Raw genomic sequence first — 20,088 nt, 5'->3', positions numbered from 1 at the left:
AATTAATTATAATAATTGTTACTTCTTTGGATCCTTATGAATTCACTTGTATAGTTTTAATTTACTTGAGTTTTTTCGAATTAACTTAAATGCTTTAGAATTCTCTTGAATTCACTTGGATTCTAGTTATTTTTTGAAAACTTACTTACTTTGTTCAATTCCTTGAAATTTTCTGAATAATTTATAATTCTTCTAAATACTATTCTTTTGGATTCTATTGAATTCACTGGCATTCAAATGAATTCTTTTGAATTAAATGTCAGTTTTTCAATTCTTGGCATTTTTCTGAATTAATTCGAATTCTACTGAATGCTTAATGAATTTTTGGTAATGCTTTGAATTCTTCTAAATTCTTTTTAATATTGATTTAATTCTTAAGATTCTGTTAAACCCATTTAAATTCTTTAGAATTCCTTTGGACCCTTCTTAATATATTTAAATTCTACTAAATTCAATTGAACTTTTGTTACTTCTTCGGATTCTTATGAATTCACTTGTATTTTTTTTTTTTATTTCACTTGATTTTTTTTCAATTCACTTAAATTCTTTGGAATTCACTTGGTATCTTTGTAGTTCACTTGAATTCTTTTTAAATAACTTGCATTTTATTGAATTCTTTTTATTTTTTGAAAATTTACTTAATTTGTTCAATTCCTGGAAATTCTCTGAATTTATTCAAATTCTGCTAAACACGATTCTTTTGATTTCATTTGGATGAAATTGAATTCACTGTCTTCCAAATGAATTCTTTTGAATTCACTTGAGTTTTTCCGAATTCACTTAAATTCTTTGGAATTCACTTAATTTCTTTGGAATTTACTTGAATTATTTTAAAATAATTTAGATTTTATTGAATTAACCTGAATTCTTGTCATTTTTTGAAAAATGTACTGAATATGTTCAAACCTTGAAATTTTCTGAATTAATTCTAATTCTACTAAGTAGGATTCTTTTGAACTCATCTGTATTATATTTAATTCACTGGCATTCAACTGAATTTTCTTGATTTCACTTGTATTGTTTCAATTCCCTTGAGATTTTTTGATTTCACTTAAATTCTTTGAAATTCACATAAATTCTATGTAATTCACTTAAATTCTTTGGAATTCACTTGGATTCTCAAGAATTGGCTTAAACTCTATGGAATTCACTTGAATTCTTTGAAATTCTTTTGAAAAGAATTTGGATTTTATTGAATTCACATAAATTCTTGTTATTTTTGGAAAATTTACTTAATTTGTTCAAATCCTTAAAATTTTCGGAAGTTATTCTAATTCTACTAAGTACAATTCTTTTTAATTAATCTGTACTGTATTGAATTCACTGGCATTCAAATGAATTCCTTTAAATTCACTTGAGTTTTTTCGAATTCACTTAAATTCTATGGAATTCACTTGGATTTTTTTAATTCACTTGAATTCTTTAGAATACTTTTAAAATAATTTGTATTTATTGAATTCACATGAATCAATGTTATTTTTGAAAATTTATTTAATTTGTTAAATTGTTTGACCTTTCCTGAATTAATTCCATAACTAGTAAATACGATTCTTTTGAATTCATTTGGATGATATTGAATTCTTCTGAATTTACTGGCATTTTTGCAATTACTTAAATTTCTCTGAATTAATTCTGATTCTACTGAATGCTTAGAATGTTTATAATTAAGGTTTAAACAAAAATTTTCTAGTAGTTAATCCATGGTTTTTAATAAATACTCACCCCTATAAATCACCTCCCCATCTCGAACTAATTTGTACAACCCAGACTTTTTCAGAACACCTTTCGTACAACGACATCCTGCAACCTTCACTTTCTTTCTTCCCTCATTGATTTCAAATTCTTTCATAACATCAGCTTCGCCTAAAAAGAAATCAGGTAAAATTCTCGACTAATTACAAATCATCAAATTATCAAAATAAAAAAATTATAAATAAATACCAATGACTTCATCCACTTTAAGCTTCGGAAGGGTTCTACTAATCTCGTCCTTCAAATCGTCTATGAGTTTGTAAATTACATTGTGACGTCGAACCTCAATTTTTTGCTTCTTAGCAATGTCATCTAATTTTCTCGGAATGTCCGTATTAAAACAGTAGATCACAGCTGTCGATTAAGAACTTTTTTAATAACGTACTCCCTCCATCAGGTATTAGGCCATCTCTAATATTTAACAATAATTATAACGGGTTGCTACAAAATTCCAATTTTGAAATTCCCTGATTTTCCCTGAATCAATCATTTTAACGAAGAAACGATTATTTCGAAACGAAAAATTGAAGTATAAAATTTTTGATCAGAGAAAATTTTTCAAATCAAAAACAGGAATTTCCAGCAAAGACTTAAATTATCAATCAAGAAATATTTTTCAGCCTATAAAAAAAATCAGAATGCAAAACGTTGAATTTTCATACCAACAAGACGAAATTCATACAAAATAGTTGAGTTTTCAACATACACAGTTTTCAACATTTTTAACGAAATAGTTGAAATTGTAACCCTAAAATATGATTTTTCTACCAAAATAATTGAATTTTCAGAACTAAAAAGACGAGCTTTCAACAAAGTAAATAAATTTTCAACCAAACATAGACTAGTTAAATTTTTAGTGAAAAAAAAAATGTTAACAATAAAAAACAAAAATGTTCAACAAAATAGTTCACTTTTCAACCAAAAATTAAACAATTGTCAGTTAAAGACTAATTTTCAAACAAAAAACAGGAATTTTCAACAATTCAAACATTCTTCAGGCAATAACGAAAAAAAATCGAATCCAAAATTTTGAATTTTTAAACCAAAAAAGACTAATTTCCTCCAAAACAGTTGAATTTTCAGTATGAAAATAAACAAGACGATTTTTCAACCAAAAAATTAATTTTTAACTAAGAAAACTGAGTTTTCAACAAAATAAGTTAATTTTCAACCAAGGCAATTAATTTTTAACTACAATGATGAATCTTCAACAACAAAATTTAATTTTTGACCAAATAGTTGAACGTTCAGCCCAAAAAGATGAATTTTCTACCAAAATGACATTTTCAATAAAATACATGAATTTTCAACTAAAGAGGATAAATTATCAATAAAAAGGACAAATTTTCAACTTCAGAATTTAATTATTAATCTAAAATAGACTAGTCAAATTTTCAGTTTAATTTTTAAGCAAATAAAATGAGTTTTTAATTAAATAGTTGATAGAAATAGTTCAATTTTCTATTAAAGAAAAGAAGTTTCTTCTAAAACGATGATTCTTGAACAACAGCAAAGTAATTTTTAACAATAATTGAATTTTTAAACCAAAAAATGACAAGTTATCAACAAGCAAAAAATGAATTTCCATCTAAAAATATAACACTGAATCCAAAATAGAATAGTTAAATTTCCATTTTAAAAAATAAATTTCCAACAACAAAAAAAAACGAATTTTCAATAAAACAGTTAAATTTTTTTATCAAAGTAATGAATTGTTAACAAAATAGTGAAATTGTCGTCTAAAACTGATCAATTTTCAACTTAAAAAAGAATGGTTACATTTGAAGTAAAATATTCATGTTAAACCAAAAAAAATAAATTTTCAACAAAATGGTTAAGTTTTCAACCAAACAGATGACTTTCAACCAACAGGATTACATTTCTATAAAATAAAAATAAATTTTCAACAAAGAACGCAATAGTTCAATTTTCAGTTTAAAAAAATAAATAAATTTTCAAACAGAAAATCAGTTTGTGAAGCAGACCGGAAGCTTACACTTTTTTTGCAAACTTTTAATCCCGTATGTTGGCTTTGAGTTGAAGTGTATATTTTTTAAAATATTGATCCTAAGTTCACAATAAAATATTACGCTTTTTCGGAAAATTTCCGATTCACTATGCTATTTAGAAGCCTAATTTAAATAAATGTCGAGCATTTTTGTGTCGAAAGGCCTAATTTTGTATGACAAAACTGTTGAATTCAACCAAAAAATACCAATTTCTGCCAATAGTAAAAGAATTTTGAACAAAAAAAATAGGAATTTTCAACCAAAAAGGATTAATTTTTAACAAAATTGTTAAATTTTATAAAATTTAATAATAAAATTAACTTCAACTTCAGTTTAATGAAAATTTCCTGACTCTGTGAGGTATGACGTTCTCTGATATTCTCTGAACAGTTTTCATTCTCTACATTTCTGGAATTCCCTGGCCTGAAGCAACCCTGATAACATACCGTTGAAAGTTTTCGCCAGTTCTAAATCAGTTTCCGTGACTGGACCAACTTCATGATGCACAATGTCTAACAGACACGCATTGTGACTTGTATAAGTTACAAGAACATCTAAAATTGCCTCCACAGAACCCGCAACATCACCCTTAATTATCACATTTACTCTAACCCGATCATCGATTGGCTCTTTCTCCATTGGCTTATTTGGTTCTATATTTCTCATATAAAGCATTCCACTCTCTCTCTTTTTCTTTAATTTTTCTTTGTAAACCTGCAATGTAAAATCACGGTCATTATTAAATTTCTTTATTCGAAAAATACTATGTTCTGAGCCTGCAACGCCCCCTGAAAAGTAAGCGTTATACAGCCCTTTACCGATTGGTGTTAGCTGGTGACATGCAGTTAGTTCCAAAAGCGCCAAACTCACACGTTGATAGTTCCAAAATTTACCACTGAATAACGCAACAATGTTTTCTCTAACAAAAATCTACCTGAAATCTTGGTTAAATAAAGGATGCCTTTTTGAAATCTTCTTAATCTATCCGAAATCTTTGCAAAATACTTTGAAATCTTTGAAACTTTGGCAAGTCATTTAAATTTTTGTCAAATATTTGAAATCTTTGCACAATCTTTGAAATCTTTGTCGAATATTGGAAATATCTCTGAAATTTGTGAGAAATCATTAAAGTATGTGAAATCTTTTAAATCAATCCGAAATTTTTAAAATATTTGATAATATTTTTGAAATTATTGAAATCTTTGGAAAATCATAGAAATCTTAATGAAAGTCTGTGAATTCTTTTAGATCCATCCGAAATCTTTACGAAGCCATTACAATCTTTGTCATATCTTTGGGAAAACATTGCGATCTTTTTGAAATCTTTACGAAATATTTCAAATATTTTATAAATATTTGATAATATTTTTGGAATGACTGAATTCTTTGGAAAACCATTGAAATCCTTGTAAAATCTTTTAATTCTATCTGAAATATTCACGAAATATTTGAAATCTTTATAAAATGTTTAAAATATTTTTTTAATTGTTGACATCTTTGGGAAATCATTGAAGTCTTTGTGAATTCTTTGTAAATTATCTGAATTTGTTGCAAAATATTCGAAATCTTTGTGAAATCTTTAGAAAATAATTTAAATCCTTGTAAAATATTAAGAATATTTTGAAAATATTTTAAATCTTCGGAAATTTTCGAAATGTTTGGGAAATCATTTATGCCTTTGTGAAAATTTTAAATCTATCCAAAATCTTTGTGAAATCTTTGAAATGTTTGGGAAATTACTAAAACCCTTTAAAAATATTCTTACAATTGTCGAAATGTTTCCGAAATCATTGAAGGTTTTGTGAAATCTTTTTAAATTATCCAAAATTTTCACGAAATATTTAAAATCTTTGTGAAATATGCGAAATATTCCAAATCTTTGTGAAATACGCGAAATATTTTTTAAATATTTCATAATATTTGTGAAATTCTTTCAATCTTTGCGAAATATTTAAAATCGTTGAAATATTTTTAAAACATTTGTGAAATTATTGAAATTATTGAAATCTTTAAGAAATATTTGTAATATTTTTGAAATATTTGGTAATATTTGTGAAATTACTTTAAACTTTATGAAATCTTTGGAAAATCATTTATGTCTTTGTAAAATCTTTGAAATCTATCCCAAAGCTTTGGGAAATATTTGAAATCTTTGTGAAATGTTAGAAATTTTGGAAGTGTTTGTGAAATCGTTGTAAAAATTTTCTGAAATCTTTATAAATCTGCGAAATATTAAAAATATTTTTCTTAATATTTGGTAATGTGTGAAATTATTGAAATCTTTAAGAAATAATTAAAGTCTTTGTAAAATCTTTTACATATATCCGAAATATTTGCGAAGTATTTAAAAAATGTGAAATCTTAGAGCAATCATTGATATCTTTATAAAATATTTAAAATATTTTTTTAATTGTTGAAATCTTTGGGAAATCATTAATGTTATTGTGAGTTCTTTGTAAATTATTTGAGTTTGTTGCGAAATATTCGAAATCTTTGTGAAATGTTTGTAAAATATTAAACATATTTTCAAAACATTTGAAATCTTTGGAAATTTCCGAAATGTTTTTGAAATATTTGTGAAATTTTTTAATCTATCCGAAATCTTTATGAAATCTTTGCGAAATATTCGAAATTTTTTAAATGTTTGGGAAATTATTAAAACCCTTTGAAAATATTTTTACAATTGTCGAAATTTTTGCGAAATCTTTCTGAAATCTTTAAGAAATGTTTGAAATATTTTTGAAATATTTGTGAAATCTTTGGAAAATCATTGATGTCTTTGTAAAATCTTTTAAATCTATCCCAAAACTTTAGAGAATATTTGAAATATTTGTGAAATATTTGAAATCTTGGAAGTGATTGTGAAATCATAGTAAAAATTTTCTCAAATCTTTATAAATTTGCGAAATAATAAAAATATTTTTTGTGATATTTGGTAATATTTGTGAAATTATTGAAATATTTGTGAAATCTTTGGGAAATAATTAAAGTTTTTGTAAAATCTTTTAAATCTATCCAAAATCTTTGCAAAATATACTTGAACTAATTTGTTACTGTTTGGTAATATTTGTGAAATTATTGAAATGTTTGTGAATTGCTCATTTATTATTATTTATGTACAATTTGTATTTAGTATAATATTATTATACTAGTGTACAAAGTGTGGCATTCAATATTATAAGTTTATTCTCCTGTCCCCACCTAAAGAAAAAAGGCTCCGCCACTTCTGGTTGGGAAAAATAATGACACCAGATGGCACTCTAGCTCGGACCCAACCACATTAAAAAGTTTGCACTATAAGACCTTACCAATCACAGCTATACTATTCTTTGAAGCTAAAGCATGCTACTTATACCCACAGCGTTATGTTCTTCGATTCTTTTATCATAATCTACAAGATCCTCGACAGCCTTCAGCTGCATTTTCTTATTCTCTCGTGCTCGGATAACTTCATGCGCCTTTCTTTCACTCTCGACTTCTAAAATTTCGTCACCTGCCGAAGGAAGATCTTTCCAGCCGATGATTTGAACCGCGTCGGACAATCTGGCTTCTTCAACCTGAGAGCCTGCATGATCATACATTGCTCTCACCCTCGCCATCGTCAATCCAGATACTGCAAACAAATGGAAAAAAATTCATTGCAAATTATCTTATTTACAGGGTCCTCTGTACTTCTTTCCATGGAGAGAAAGTGAGAGAAAATGATAGGAGGGATAGTAGGGGAAATTGGATGAAGGGAATTAGGATGGCGAGGGAAAATTAGGAATGTGGAAGTAGGTGAAGAGAGAGGAAATGAGGGGAAATTGGGGTTAAGAGGGAAAACGAGAGGAGGCAAACTAGGGGAAGTGATGGGATATGAGCAGAGGGGAGTAAAGTGAAGTGAAGGGAAACTAGGGGAAGGTAAATGGGGGAGTAGGTGCACTGCGTCTACTTTGATTAATTTTTTGTAGCTAGTTTTGAAAAAATTTGTTAAACATTTCGGCACTTTCTAGCGAAAACAATAAATCAGAACAAAATTCAAAAATATCAAAGATTACATATTAAATAAACAAAATGATTAAAAAATGTTCATGTTTCACATTTAAAAAATGTATTTTTATCGGTAAATATACGAGGATTTCACAAATCGACCGATGGAGTGTACACTGACTTCAAGTGATTTCAGTAACTTCACGTGAATTCAAGTGACTTCACGCCAGTGACTTCAGCGATGGTGTTGTTAACACTGGTAAAATGATTTGGATTTCTTATTCTTATCAATTATTTCCACTTGAATGCCAAACTGAATTAATAGAACTCAATTAGAAAATCCAACTATTTTGGGTTAAAAGTTAATTCTTTTTGGTTCAAAATTTAAGCGTTTTTAGTTCAAATTGTACTACTTGGTTGAAAATTTAATTATTTGGTTGAAAGTTTAATTATTTTATTAACATATAACAATTTCGTAAAAGTCATCCGTTTTTCCTTAAAATTCAACAGTTTTCATAAAAAATTAAATTATTAGTTTCGAAAATTAACTTCTTTGTTAAAAATTTATATTTTCCTGTTGAAAAATTAATTGTTTTTTTTTAATCCGTCTTTATAGCTTGAAAATTCAACATTCTGCTTGAAATTTTTGTTTCTTAACTGAAAAATTATTTCTTGATTGAACAACAACTATTTTATTGAAAATTCGTCTTTTTTGGATGAATTAAATTATTGTTTATTTTAACTTACTCTTTTTCGATTCAAATATCAACTATTATATTGTTTGTCGAAAATTCATATTTTATGGTTTAAAATGTAATTAATTTGTTGAAAAATCAACAATTTTTTACAAATTAATCCTTTCTTGTGAAGATTACACTTTTTTGTAGAAAATCTATCTTTTGAACTTAAAAATTCTTTCTTTTTTAGGGTTATATTTTCAGTTTAAGAGTTTTTGACTGGAAACTACAACAATTTGATTGAAAAATCAAATATTTTGTTGAAAAGTCGTATTTTTTGGAAGAAGTCAACTGTTTTTTATTTACAACTAAAATCTTATTTGGTTAAAATATTGCATTTTTCTTTGCATTATATTTTTATTTTTCTTCACAAAAAAATTTTTTTATTATTAAAAGAATCAACTCTTTTGGAAAAAATTTGTCTTTTTGGCTTAAAAATTAAACAATTTGTTTGGAATTTTTTTCTTTCTTAAATGAAGAATCTTTTTTGGTTAAAAAATCAACTATTTTGTGGGTAAATCCTCTTTTTTGGATAATTTGGACCATGTTTGATTTAAAATAAAAATATTTTGTGGATAAAATAACAATTATCATATTTTTAATTGAGAACTGATCTTTCTTTTGTTAAAATTCCACTTTTCTTTAGAAATTTTTTTTTTTTAATTAAAAAATTCGTTTTTTGTAGGATTATATTTCCAGTTTAAAAGTTTTTGACTGGAAACTATAACAATTTGATTGAAAAATCAAATATTTTTATAAAAAGTCGTATTTGTAGGAAGAAGTCAACTGTTTTTTTTTAGAACTAAAATCTTATTTGGTTAAAATATTAAATATTACATTTTTCTTTACATTATATTTTTATTTTTCTTCACTAAACAATTTTTTTATTAAAAAAATCCACTACTTTGTAGAAAATTAAACAATTTGTTTGGCATTTTTTCTTTCTTAAATGAAGAATCTTTTTTGATTAAAAAATCAACTATTTTGTGGGTAAATCATCTTTTTTGGATAATTTGGACCATGTTTGATTTGAAATAAAAATATTTTTTGGATAAAATATCAATTATGACATTTTTAATTGATAATTGATCTTTCATGGCGTAAAATTGAATTAACTGGTTGAACAATCAACAGTTTTGTTATAAATTCATCCTTTCTTGTTAAAATTCCACTTTTTTGTAGAAAAGTTGTCTTTTGAACTTGAAATTTTTTTTTTAGAATTATATTTTCAGTTTAAAAGTTTTTGACTGGAAAATACAACAATTTGATTGAAAAATCAAATATTTTGTTGAAAAGTCGTATTTTTTGGAAGAAGTCAACTGTTTTTTATTTACAACTAAAATATTATTTGGTTAAAATATTAAATATTACATTTTTCTTTACATTATATTTTTATTTTTCTTCACTAAAAAAATTTTTTTATTAAAAAAATCAACTCTTTTGTAGAAAATTGGTCTATTGGGCTTAAAAATTAAACACTTTGTTTGGCATTTTTTTTCTTTCTTAAATGAAGAATCATTTTTCGTTGAAAAATCAACTAATTTGTAGGAAAATCATCTTTTTTGGATGAACTGAACCATATTTAATCTCTAAGAAAAAGTTTAAAGCTAGGTATTTTGACTTTCCACCGTTCAGGGCGCGACAGGCCTCTGGCATTTTCTTATTCTTTTATCAAGGAAGCTGAGACATTTCACCCTTAGACAGGTATATCCTTCGAAAAGACAGTAAACACTTGACCGTGAACCGAGTCGAACCCCCGCATTGTAGTCCGCCCTCTCAGTGCAGTGGCACTCAAACGATTTCGAGAACTTTATTCTGTGAAAGTGTGCACAGTGATTTCGAAACTCTCCAGCCTCCACGATCATGACTAATTAATCAGTCAATCAAACCTTCCTACAATGAAACCGCTAATGGTCACGAACGCTTTGGTTAGTAGTAAGCCTTTCCTATCATACTTAAAAAGTCGTATTTTTATCAATTGAACTGTTTTTTGTTTAAAATCGGAATCCTGTTTTTAGTTGAAAACTCAACTTGTTTAAAAATTGAATTACTTAGTTAGAACAATTTTTGTTGCTGAAGATTCACAATTTTAGTTGCAACATGAAGCGTTTGAAATTAAATTTTTAAAATTATAAACTTGAAGTTTATTTAAAAGAATTTGGTCTCCTATTTTCATGATAAATCTAATTATTTTCCCTGTTTTCAAAGAATTCTGGCTTGTAAACCTCTATAAAGATATTTTTGATTTTAAACTTTGACTGTTTATGGCTCTTGAAAAATAAATCGAAATCTTGTAAAAAAGGGAAGAAAGGGGCAAATAGGACAAAAAGTCTCGCTTTTATGTGTTTTAGGAGATTTTTCGAATTCAAGGGGGGAAAGGGGATTGATTAGTTAGAAAAGGGGACGAGCTGTGATCCCCAAATTTAGAATAATATATGTCTATGAAGTTTTAGATAATGTTTAAAACATACCAAGGACAGTCCCTCGCTTCAAAGTTCCACGTTGAATTAGAGAAGTAGCAACTTTTCCTCTTCCAGGATGAGTAGAAGCTTCAATAACAACAGCTTCTACAGGACCGGTAGGATCTCCTTTTAGGCTCATCACCTCTGCTTGAATTACAATCGCATCTTTCAATTGATCCAGATTTAATCCTTTCAAGGCCGATATATTTACACTTTGCACATCTCCCCCAAGATCTTCGACAATGACTCCATGTTGGGATAACATTCGTTTAGTCCTTTCCTTTTCCGGAAAGATTAATCGGTTTATTTAATTCAGTATCTTTTAATATGCATTTATTTCAGAAAATCAAGGACTAAAAACTACAGGAATGCTGTTAAACGGGAAAATTTAAAACTTTCATGAATTCAACAATTCAAAGACTTCTGTTTAAAAATATAAATCTAAGCTACCATTTCAAATGTTTGAAATTGAAGAATAAATCAATAAATTTTCAAAATTATATAATTTTAAGTTAGAAACATTAAAAATTGAACGATTTCAAATTTGGTTTAAAACTGAATAATTTTTATATAAGAAGTTAACTTATTTAATTTTGAGTCGTTTCAAATTAATAATTTAAAAATTTTTATTAACAGATTAAAATTCAACACCTTCACTTATAAATATTTTTTTTTTAATAGAACAATTAAAATTTTAACGAACCAAGGCTTTCTATTTCAAACAATTCAGTTTCAAATTTTTTAGTTCTAATTGAACAGTCAAATATTATTAAATATTAAAACCTAGTTTGCTTTTTTTAAATAAAAAATGTCACATTGGATGGCTTGAAAATGGTATATTTTATATTAAAAAAATATGCGATAAGAATTTGAAATTAAATAAAAGCGTTAAATTTAATGAATCTATACTAACGGCGAAAATGATTTACTTACTTATGTTTTAACCTGTTGCTAAATTGCCTTCATTTTTATAATATTAACATAACCCTTTTTTATTTATTAGTAGCACGAAAGTTAATAACATTTTGCGACCAAAAAGCCTAAGTTAAAGGTAAAATGTACATTTCATATAAATATATTGCAAAAAAACTTCAAATTTCGATATTTTCGAAAAATATGAATAACTGGAAATAATTATAATTTTTTTAATTTCTTGGGCTTATTTTTAAGGTGAAATATCAACGGTATTGTAATAATCATTGAGATATTTTTCGATTTTTTACCCGTAAAATTCTGTCAAATATTAAATAAAGTTTTTACTTATCACAGGATTAAAAAAATATATATAACAATAATATTTCTACAAATATTACTGAAATCTATTATTATATGTTAAATAATGATTTTTAACAAAATTTAGTCAATATTTACACATTTAAGAAATTTTTCGAAATTTCTGAACCAAGTTTGACTTTAAGGCACAATCTAGAGAGGAAATCTGAAAATGTCTTTAAAAAAAAAAACAATAGAACAAGCCTAAGAATGTAAAAAAAATGTTAATTATTTTCACAGTTATTTCAAATTTTTGCAAATATTAAAATTTGACTTTTTTTGCGTCGTCTTCTGCTGACGTCTTCTGCTGAGGCTTATTAGAGAAAGAAATTTATTACCTTTCTTGCTATTTTGAGAGGAAAAAATTTAATGTTATTGCTATGAAAACTAAGGTACTTTGGAAACAGATAAAATACCAATAGAATATTTGCATTTGTTCAACTACTAACGTTTTTGAATAGGAACCGTACACTTTTGAATGTTCAAGTCTGTAAATTGTTTTATTTTTAACAGATTCAGTATAGTCTTCTAAAATCCATTATTGTTCAATTTTCAGGTTTCCGTAATCCCGGGCAGAAACCTTTATAGTTGCGTTTGGGGGTTTTTCTTCAAAAATGAGTCAAATTTCCAACAACAAAAATTAATTTACTGTAATTTTCTGTTCTCAAAAAATGTCAGGACTTTTCCCAGTTTTCCCGGTCTAACAGCCACCCCGAGAAGGAAAACTAGATACGTACAATGTCGGCATTTGGCTTATCAATTTTATTGATAGCCACGATCATCGGAACATTTGCATCTCTGGCCATTGATATGCTCTGCAAAGTTTGTTCCATCACTCCATCATCGGCAGCCACGACCAAAACGACGATATCTGTCGCGTGGGCACCTCTTTCTCGCATTGCCTTGAATGCAGCGTGGCCGGGAGTATCCAGGAAGGTGATTTTCTCTCCACTACTTAACGTTACTAAAATTTTTTATACAGTTCTAATGCCCATTTGCTATACTCTTTGAAGCAAATGGAATACGCTGACTGTGAGTATAAACGATTGTCTAAAGATATTTTTAAATATACTTTTAAACAGGGTGTCTACTCGAATCCTGCAAAAAATGCACTGACAATTCCAGGATTTTTCTATAGATATCTCGAGTTTTTTCCAGGTTTCCTTTAAAAAGCTTGATCAAATTATATCACAAGAAATTCTTCTTTAAAAAGAAAAATAAGTCTTTTTGTTTTGGCTTTGTCCAGACGATTTATTAAAAATCTTTATCTAATGCATTTTACTTAAAATTTTATAAAATCGTTTGGACGAAATCGAAACAAAATGGTTTTTTCGTTATCTAATCCATTGTTGATTTTTCAACATGAAACATGAATTCTCAACCAAATAGTTTAACTTCCAATTAAAAAACAACCAATTTGCAAAGAAATAATTGAATTTTCAAGTAAAAAAAGAATAATTTTCCAGCGAAAAAAACAACAACAATGTTTCAACCCAAATTATTAATTTCTATTTAAAATGACGGATCTTTAACTGGAATTGATAGAATTTTAACAAAAAATATGAATTTTGAACAGAAGAGTTTGATTTTCAAGTAAATGTAGTTTTATTTTTCACCAAAAAGTTGAATCTTCACTTGAAATTATGAATTTAATTGTGATACTTTAAACCAAGAAGATTAATTTCTACAAAAGATGACACATTTTTAACAAAATACAAGAATTTTCAATTAAAATAGATAAATTGTCAACCAAAAATTGAATAGTTAAGTTTTCAGTTTAAAGAAATAATGTTCAACTAGAGAGATTAAATTTAAGCTGAGATGATAGAATATTCAATTGAAATAGTTATATTTTCAGTTTAAAAAAAATTATTTTCAACAAAAACAAAAACTAATTTTCAAAAAAATAGATCAATTTAAAAAAAAAAGGTTAAATTATCAACTAAAAGTATCAATCTTCGACTGGAATAGTTGAATTCACAACTGAAAAATATAAATTTTCAATCAGAAATGGAATAGTTAAGTTTTTAATTTAAAAAATTATTTTTCTACAATTTTTTTAAAATAAAGTGACAAATTACCAACTAAACTAATAAATGTTTGAAAATGTATTTGAACTTTTAAAAAATAGTTAAATACAGTAATATAAAATCTACTTTTACAAATAACGAATCATTGTTATTCAATTTTATATTGCAATTAAACCAAAAAAAAATTAAGCACGCTCTCGAAAAAATTCTCTGTATTAAAAAAGATTCCCTGACATTTCCAGGTTTTTCCGGGCATATAAGTATTCCCTGATAAATCCGGATTTTACAGGTAGGGTAGACACCCTGTTAAATAATGACGATCTTGAATATTTAACATCTTACCATTAAAAGCGCCAATATGCTGAGTGATTCCACCGAATTCAGAATCCACGACCGACGTATTTCTCAGTGAATCGAGTAAAGTCGTTTTCCCGTGATCAACATGACCCATAATAGTGACAACTGGATGTCTAGGAACTAATACTGAAGGATGCGGAGGAGGTCTATCGAAAATTGGGGAAAAAATTTCAAATATTAATTTTCTGTTCTTCCTACCTAGATAATTTCAATAATGCAGGCCTCGGACTCATTTGAGAAATTCAAACTAGTGTTAATAGTAGCACAAATAATGTCATACAACGTTTAAAATATTAAATCGTATTAAAAGCTATGGAATCCGTTGAAATCTTTTAGATCACCTAAAATCTGTTGAGGTACTTTAAAAATGTCTCGAAAACTCGTGAACCCTTAGAAATCCCTTGAAATCGTAAAAATTATTTCAATCCCTTCAATATGGTGAAATCTCTGACATCTCTAGAAATGCTTAGAAATCCCTAAAAGTCCTTTAAAATCATTTACATATCATATAATATTCTGCACACGTTTTTAAATCCTTACAAAACCATTTTAAGTATTTCATTTTATAATTATTCCGGTTTGAACATTTTTAATTTGGCCGTTTTAATTTTAGAATGCGATGAAATGGATTTCCAAATGCTTTCAATTCGAAATTATAAATTTTTGAATGCTAATTAATTTAAAATAGATAAGACAATATTAAAGAAATATGAATTTGTTCATTTTTGAAAAAAAATTTAATTTTATTGGATTTCGAAAGTTTTTGACTTAAAAAATTTATTAAAGAATATTTGTCATCATAGTACCTATTGTCGTTACGAAAAGTTAACTATTTATTAAAAATCTTATCAAATTCTTTAAATCCCGTGCAATCTCTAGTAATCTCACAAAAATCGAGTCAAATCTCGTAAAACATCGTAAAAACTGTAATACTTTACAAAATTAAAAAATGTAATCTTTTAAATATTCTATAAAATTCCACAAAATCTAATAAAGCTCTTTAGAGTTCCCTTGAAATCTTGAATATTTTCTTAAATTTCTTGAAATATATTTGCAGACCCTAAAAGCTCTGCTTGAAATCTATTAAAAATCCTTGCATTTTTTTGAAATCCTCTGGTATTTTTAAATTCCTTAAAATCGTTTAAACCTTCTGAAACTGTACGCAAATCATTTGAAATACCTTATAATTTTTTTTCTCTTGAAATTTTCTATGATTCTACTAAATTTGTTAAAATCTCATTAAATTTCTCGGAATATTTTAAAATACACAATATTCTTTAAAATCCTTTGATATTTCTAAAGATCTTTAAATCTTTTCAAATCCCGCAAAACATTTCCAAATCTTTAATTTCTTTTAAAATTGATATTTTATAAGTTATTTGAAATCTTTAACGTACCCTAAAAGCTATGAAATTCCTTGAAATATTTCAAATCCACCTAAATCTATTACAAATCCTTGAATTCTATTTGAAATTTTATTTAAAATTTTTAAATCTCTTGACATTTTCTATAACCCCACCAATTGTTTTTAAATCTCAGAAAATTTCGCGGAATCTTTTAAAATAAACTATATTCTTCAAAAAAATCATGGAAATATTTAAAGATCCGTAAACCTTGTAAAATCCCTAAAAATCTGTTGAATCCCGTTCGACATCTTGAAATCTCTAATATCTTTAAAAATGTCATACAAAATATTTTAATATTTGAAATACTCTGAGAAAATCTTGAAATTTCTTGAAATCTTGCGAAATACCCTGAAATCTTTGAAATCCATGAACATTTTTTAAATATTTATAGTTCTTCCAGATCCTATAAAATCAAACAGGTCTGGTAAAATCCCTACAAATCATGAAATAAGTAAAAATCTGGTGATACGTCTTGAAATTGTGTAATATCCCTTAAAAGTTCTTCGAAAATTTTGAAAACTCGGAAATCCTATGAAATCAGATGAAACTTCTTGAAAGCCCTTACAATCCCTAGAAATCTTTGAAATCAACCAAAATTTTACAAAATCTCATACAGTCTTTTTAGAAATCCCTTGAAATCTTTGAAATTTCTTGAAATCTTTGAAATCCACGGTAATCTATTAAAAACCATTGAATTCTTTTGAAACTCTCTGAAATTCCTGAAAAACTCTTTAAAAAAATTAAATCTTCAAATCTATAAAAAGTCTTTATAATCTAATGGAATGTTTTAATTTACTTTGGAATCATTGAATCCCTCAAAGATGGTAAAATTCCTTGAAATGTTCCAAATCGTTTAAATCGTTTAAATCTTCTGAAATCTTACGTAAATCATTTGAAATGTTCTATAACCCTATCAATTCTTTTGAAATCCCTTGGAATCTTTTAAAATACACTATATTCTTTATAATCATTTAAAATTTTGAAAGATCCTTAAATCTTGCGATATCTCTAGAAACCTTTAGAAATACTATAGAATATACAACACCTTTAAATATTTCAAAATGACTTTAAAAATATTTAAATCTATGAAACTTTCTGAGACGCCATTGAATCCCATAAAATCTTTGAAATCCATTAGATTTTTTAAATCCTTATATTTCTTGAAGATCCTATAAAATCATATAGATCTGGTAAAATCCCTACAAATTTCTTGAAATACTTTGAAATCCCGTGAATTATCTGTAAATTTTGATAATCTCTTAAAATGTCCTCGAAATCTTTGAAACCCTATGCAAACTTTAGAAATAACTCAACATTTTTTGAAACTATCATAATTTTAAAATTGTTTGAAATTTCGATTTTTGAGATGGCGGATACAGGCCCCACAGTCCCAATGGGACAAAATATAAGAATCAAATGGTACTTTTTGTCACACGATAGGTCCTTCTTTTCGCGCTCAAAAGGTAACAAATTCAAGATTCATTCATAATACTTCAAAAAATTCAAGTAAAACTCAAAATAATTCAAATAAAATGAAAAAAATTATAATAAAAAAAATTCCATTGATTTCCATGAAAATGGAATGAATTCAAAGAAATTCATAAAAATTCAAGGCGATTAAAAAAAATTGAAATGAAATATATAAAAAAACTTCGTTGAATTCAGAAAATCTGAAATGAACTTAGAAAAATTCAAGTCAATTCAAAATAATTTAAAGAAGCCTAAGAATACTTCAGGTTAATTAATAAGTATTCAGGGTGAATTTCAAACAATAATCAAAAATCTCTTCAAATCTTTGAAACCATACTAATTTATAAGAAAAAAAACCAATTGAAAGGAATTGGAAATAATTGGAAAAATCAGAAAAAATTCCATTGATTTCAGTAAAATTCGAGTGAATTTCGAGAGATTTAAGGGAAATCTGAAGAATTCGATGAAATTCATAAAAAATGAAGCTAAATTTAAAAAGCAATCAAGCGAATTGAAAAAAATGAGATCAGCAAAATTAAAGAGAATTCAAAAGATATTGATGAAATGTCTACGAATTTACTATGAGTTTTAAAGACTTCAAAATGTATTGAACAAACACTTTTTAAAAATCCATTGAATTAAGTAAATTTCGAAGAGTTCATTTGAAAATCTCCGAAAATCTTAGCAACCTAGGAAATTCCTCACTTCTCGTGAAAAACACTTTGAAATTAATTCAAATATTAATATTCCTTAAAATTATGCAAACCCTTAGAAATGGTTTAAATCTCTTTCAAATGCTTCGGAATCTTTTAAAATACCCTAAAATATTTCAAAGTCTTTGAAATCCCTTCAAACTATTAAGGTAAATAAGAAATGTCTGGTAATCTTTTAAAATGTCCTAAAGTCCTAAAGTTAAAATGTCCTATTTCAAATCCTTTGATGATTTTATCACTAAATTTAATTTAAAAAATTCAAAATAATGCCAAAGGATTTAAATGAATTCAGGATGAATTCAAAAAATAATTTCATAACTCTTCAAATCTTCGAAACCGTACGAAATACCTTACTTCTCTTGAATACATTCTTTAAAATACACTAAAATATTATTAAATTCCATGAAATTCTATGAGATTTGGTGATATTTCCTGAAAGCCTGAAAAATTCTTTATTATAAAATATTTCAATCGCTTTGAAATCCCTTCAAATTATTAATAATCAATTACAACTTTCTAGGAATCACTTGACATTCTCTAAAGTAGTCCAAATACTCTGAAATCCTATAAAATCCCTTCAAATCATTGAAATCATTGCAAATTTTTTTAAATCCTGTAAATTCTTTCAAAATATCCTAAAACCTTAAAGGTAATGTAAAATCGTTCCATAAATCCCGAAAATTTAGAAAATTCTTTGTCCTAAAATATTTCAAACGCTTTAAGATCCACTCAAATTAATGTAATTAATTAATAATTCCTTGGCATTTTTTAATGCCCTAAAATATTTCAAATTAAAAGCTGTTGAAAATGCTTTATAAGTTTTTAAATGCCCAAAAATCTCCAAATTCCCCTGAAATATCTTAACAGAATTTAAGAAAATTCAGAAATAGGTATAGAATATTTAGGTATAGAATTACGTCAAAAGTATCGTGAGTCCGAGCCCTGATAATGTTAAAATCTTTTAATTCTGTAACTGCAGTTAATTACCGTTTAACTGCTTCGATCTCTTCAAAAACTTCGGAAATTTTCACTCCTGGTGCAACTGGTCTTAATCTAATTTCACACTTTCGTCCCAATTTCTTTACTACCTCGATTAATATTTTCGTGTCACAGATAGGCGTTTTCGGTCTAAAATTTCCTTGTACGCCTACCAGAGATAGTGCCTCAATCACATTATCTACGCTTCTTTTACAACCGTTCGCTAATTCTTCTATCGTCATGTCCTTCCAAACCGTAACTCTTTCCAACACTTTTTTCGGTTCTGCTATCACGCGGACATTCTGTCGTTTTTTCTAAAAAAAAGTCAGACTTTAGTATAAAGAATATTTCAATTATTTATAATATTTTCCATAAAACCATTAGGGAGATTTAACCAGATTTTCAAATAATTCGGCTGGCGCTATACCTGCGCTAACGTGAACTGATCTCCCACAAGTTGGATTTAAAATTTAAATGCCCAACCACTTATTTTTTTAAATTTCAATTTATCAAAGTTGTACAACATTAAATTAAAATCATTTATACCTAAATGTTTGTAAAATAGGAAAGGTTGAAACTGAAATAATGTCATGATAATCAAATTCAAAATTATTTGGTTTTAATTCAAATAAGCCAAAATTGTTTATTTAAAAAAGGACTTTTAATAATTGGAAAGCTATAAATTCAGAAGACTTAAAATCGCAGTGCGAAATTCTCTCTTCTTTGCATTTTATATAAATTGTTCCTAATTAAGCAATTTCTAATTGAAAGCAATGTTAAATTGAAAATGTTTAAAGAATAATTTCAAAGAAACTTTATAATTTAGAGGATTGCAAGTAGAAGTCGCATTTAAAATTCAGGAATTAATCATTATTTTAAATTTCAATTGCTCAAGCTTGTACAATTACATATTGTGCATTAAATTTGAAGAAG

At 26.6% G+C, this 20,088-nt stretch overlaps 1 protein-coding gene across 2 annotated transcripts in view; it reads right to left on the bottom strand.

Moving 5' to 3' along the window:
- Window positions 1–20,088, bottom strand: part of LOC117179512 (translation initiation factor IF-2, mitochondrial) — a 24,206-nt gene that overhangs the window by 2,027 nt on the left and 2,091 nt on the right. For both annotated transcript variants that reach the window (XM_033371386.1, XM_033371387.1), the window contains 8 exons: window positions 19,165–19,469; window positions 14,574–14,734; window positions 12,939–13,165; window positions 10,939–11,209; window positions 7,121–7,374; window positions 4,208–4,475; window positions 1,942–2,106; window positions 1,723–1,863 (listed from right to left, as the gene is read on the bottom strand). In XM_033371386.1, coding sequence (XP_033227277.1) covers window positions 1,723–1,863; window positions 1,942–2,106; window positions 4,208–4,475; window positions 7,121–7,374; window positions 10,939–11,209; window positions 12,939–13,165; window positions 14,574–14,734; window positions 19,165–19,469 — 1,792 coding nt within the window. The remainder of the gene's footprint in view (window positions 1–1,722; window positions 1,864–1,941; window positions 2,107–4,207; window positions 4,476–7,120; window positions 7,375–10,938; window positions 11,210–12,938; window positions 13,166–14,573; window positions 14,735–19,164; window positions 19,470–20,088) is intronic.

This window comes from Belonocnema kinseyi, chromosome 9 (assembly GCF_010883055.1).
Source record: "Belonocnema kinseyi isolate 2016_QV_RU_SX_M_011 chromosome 9, B_treatae_v1, whole genome shotgun sequence".
Taxonomy (NCBI): Eukaryota; Metazoa; Arthropoda; class Insecta; order Hymenoptera; family Cynipidae; genus Belonocnema; species Belonocnema kinseyi.
Note: the sequence above shows the minus strand (reverse complement) of the source record. Positions and strands in the feature narration are given on the sequence as shown.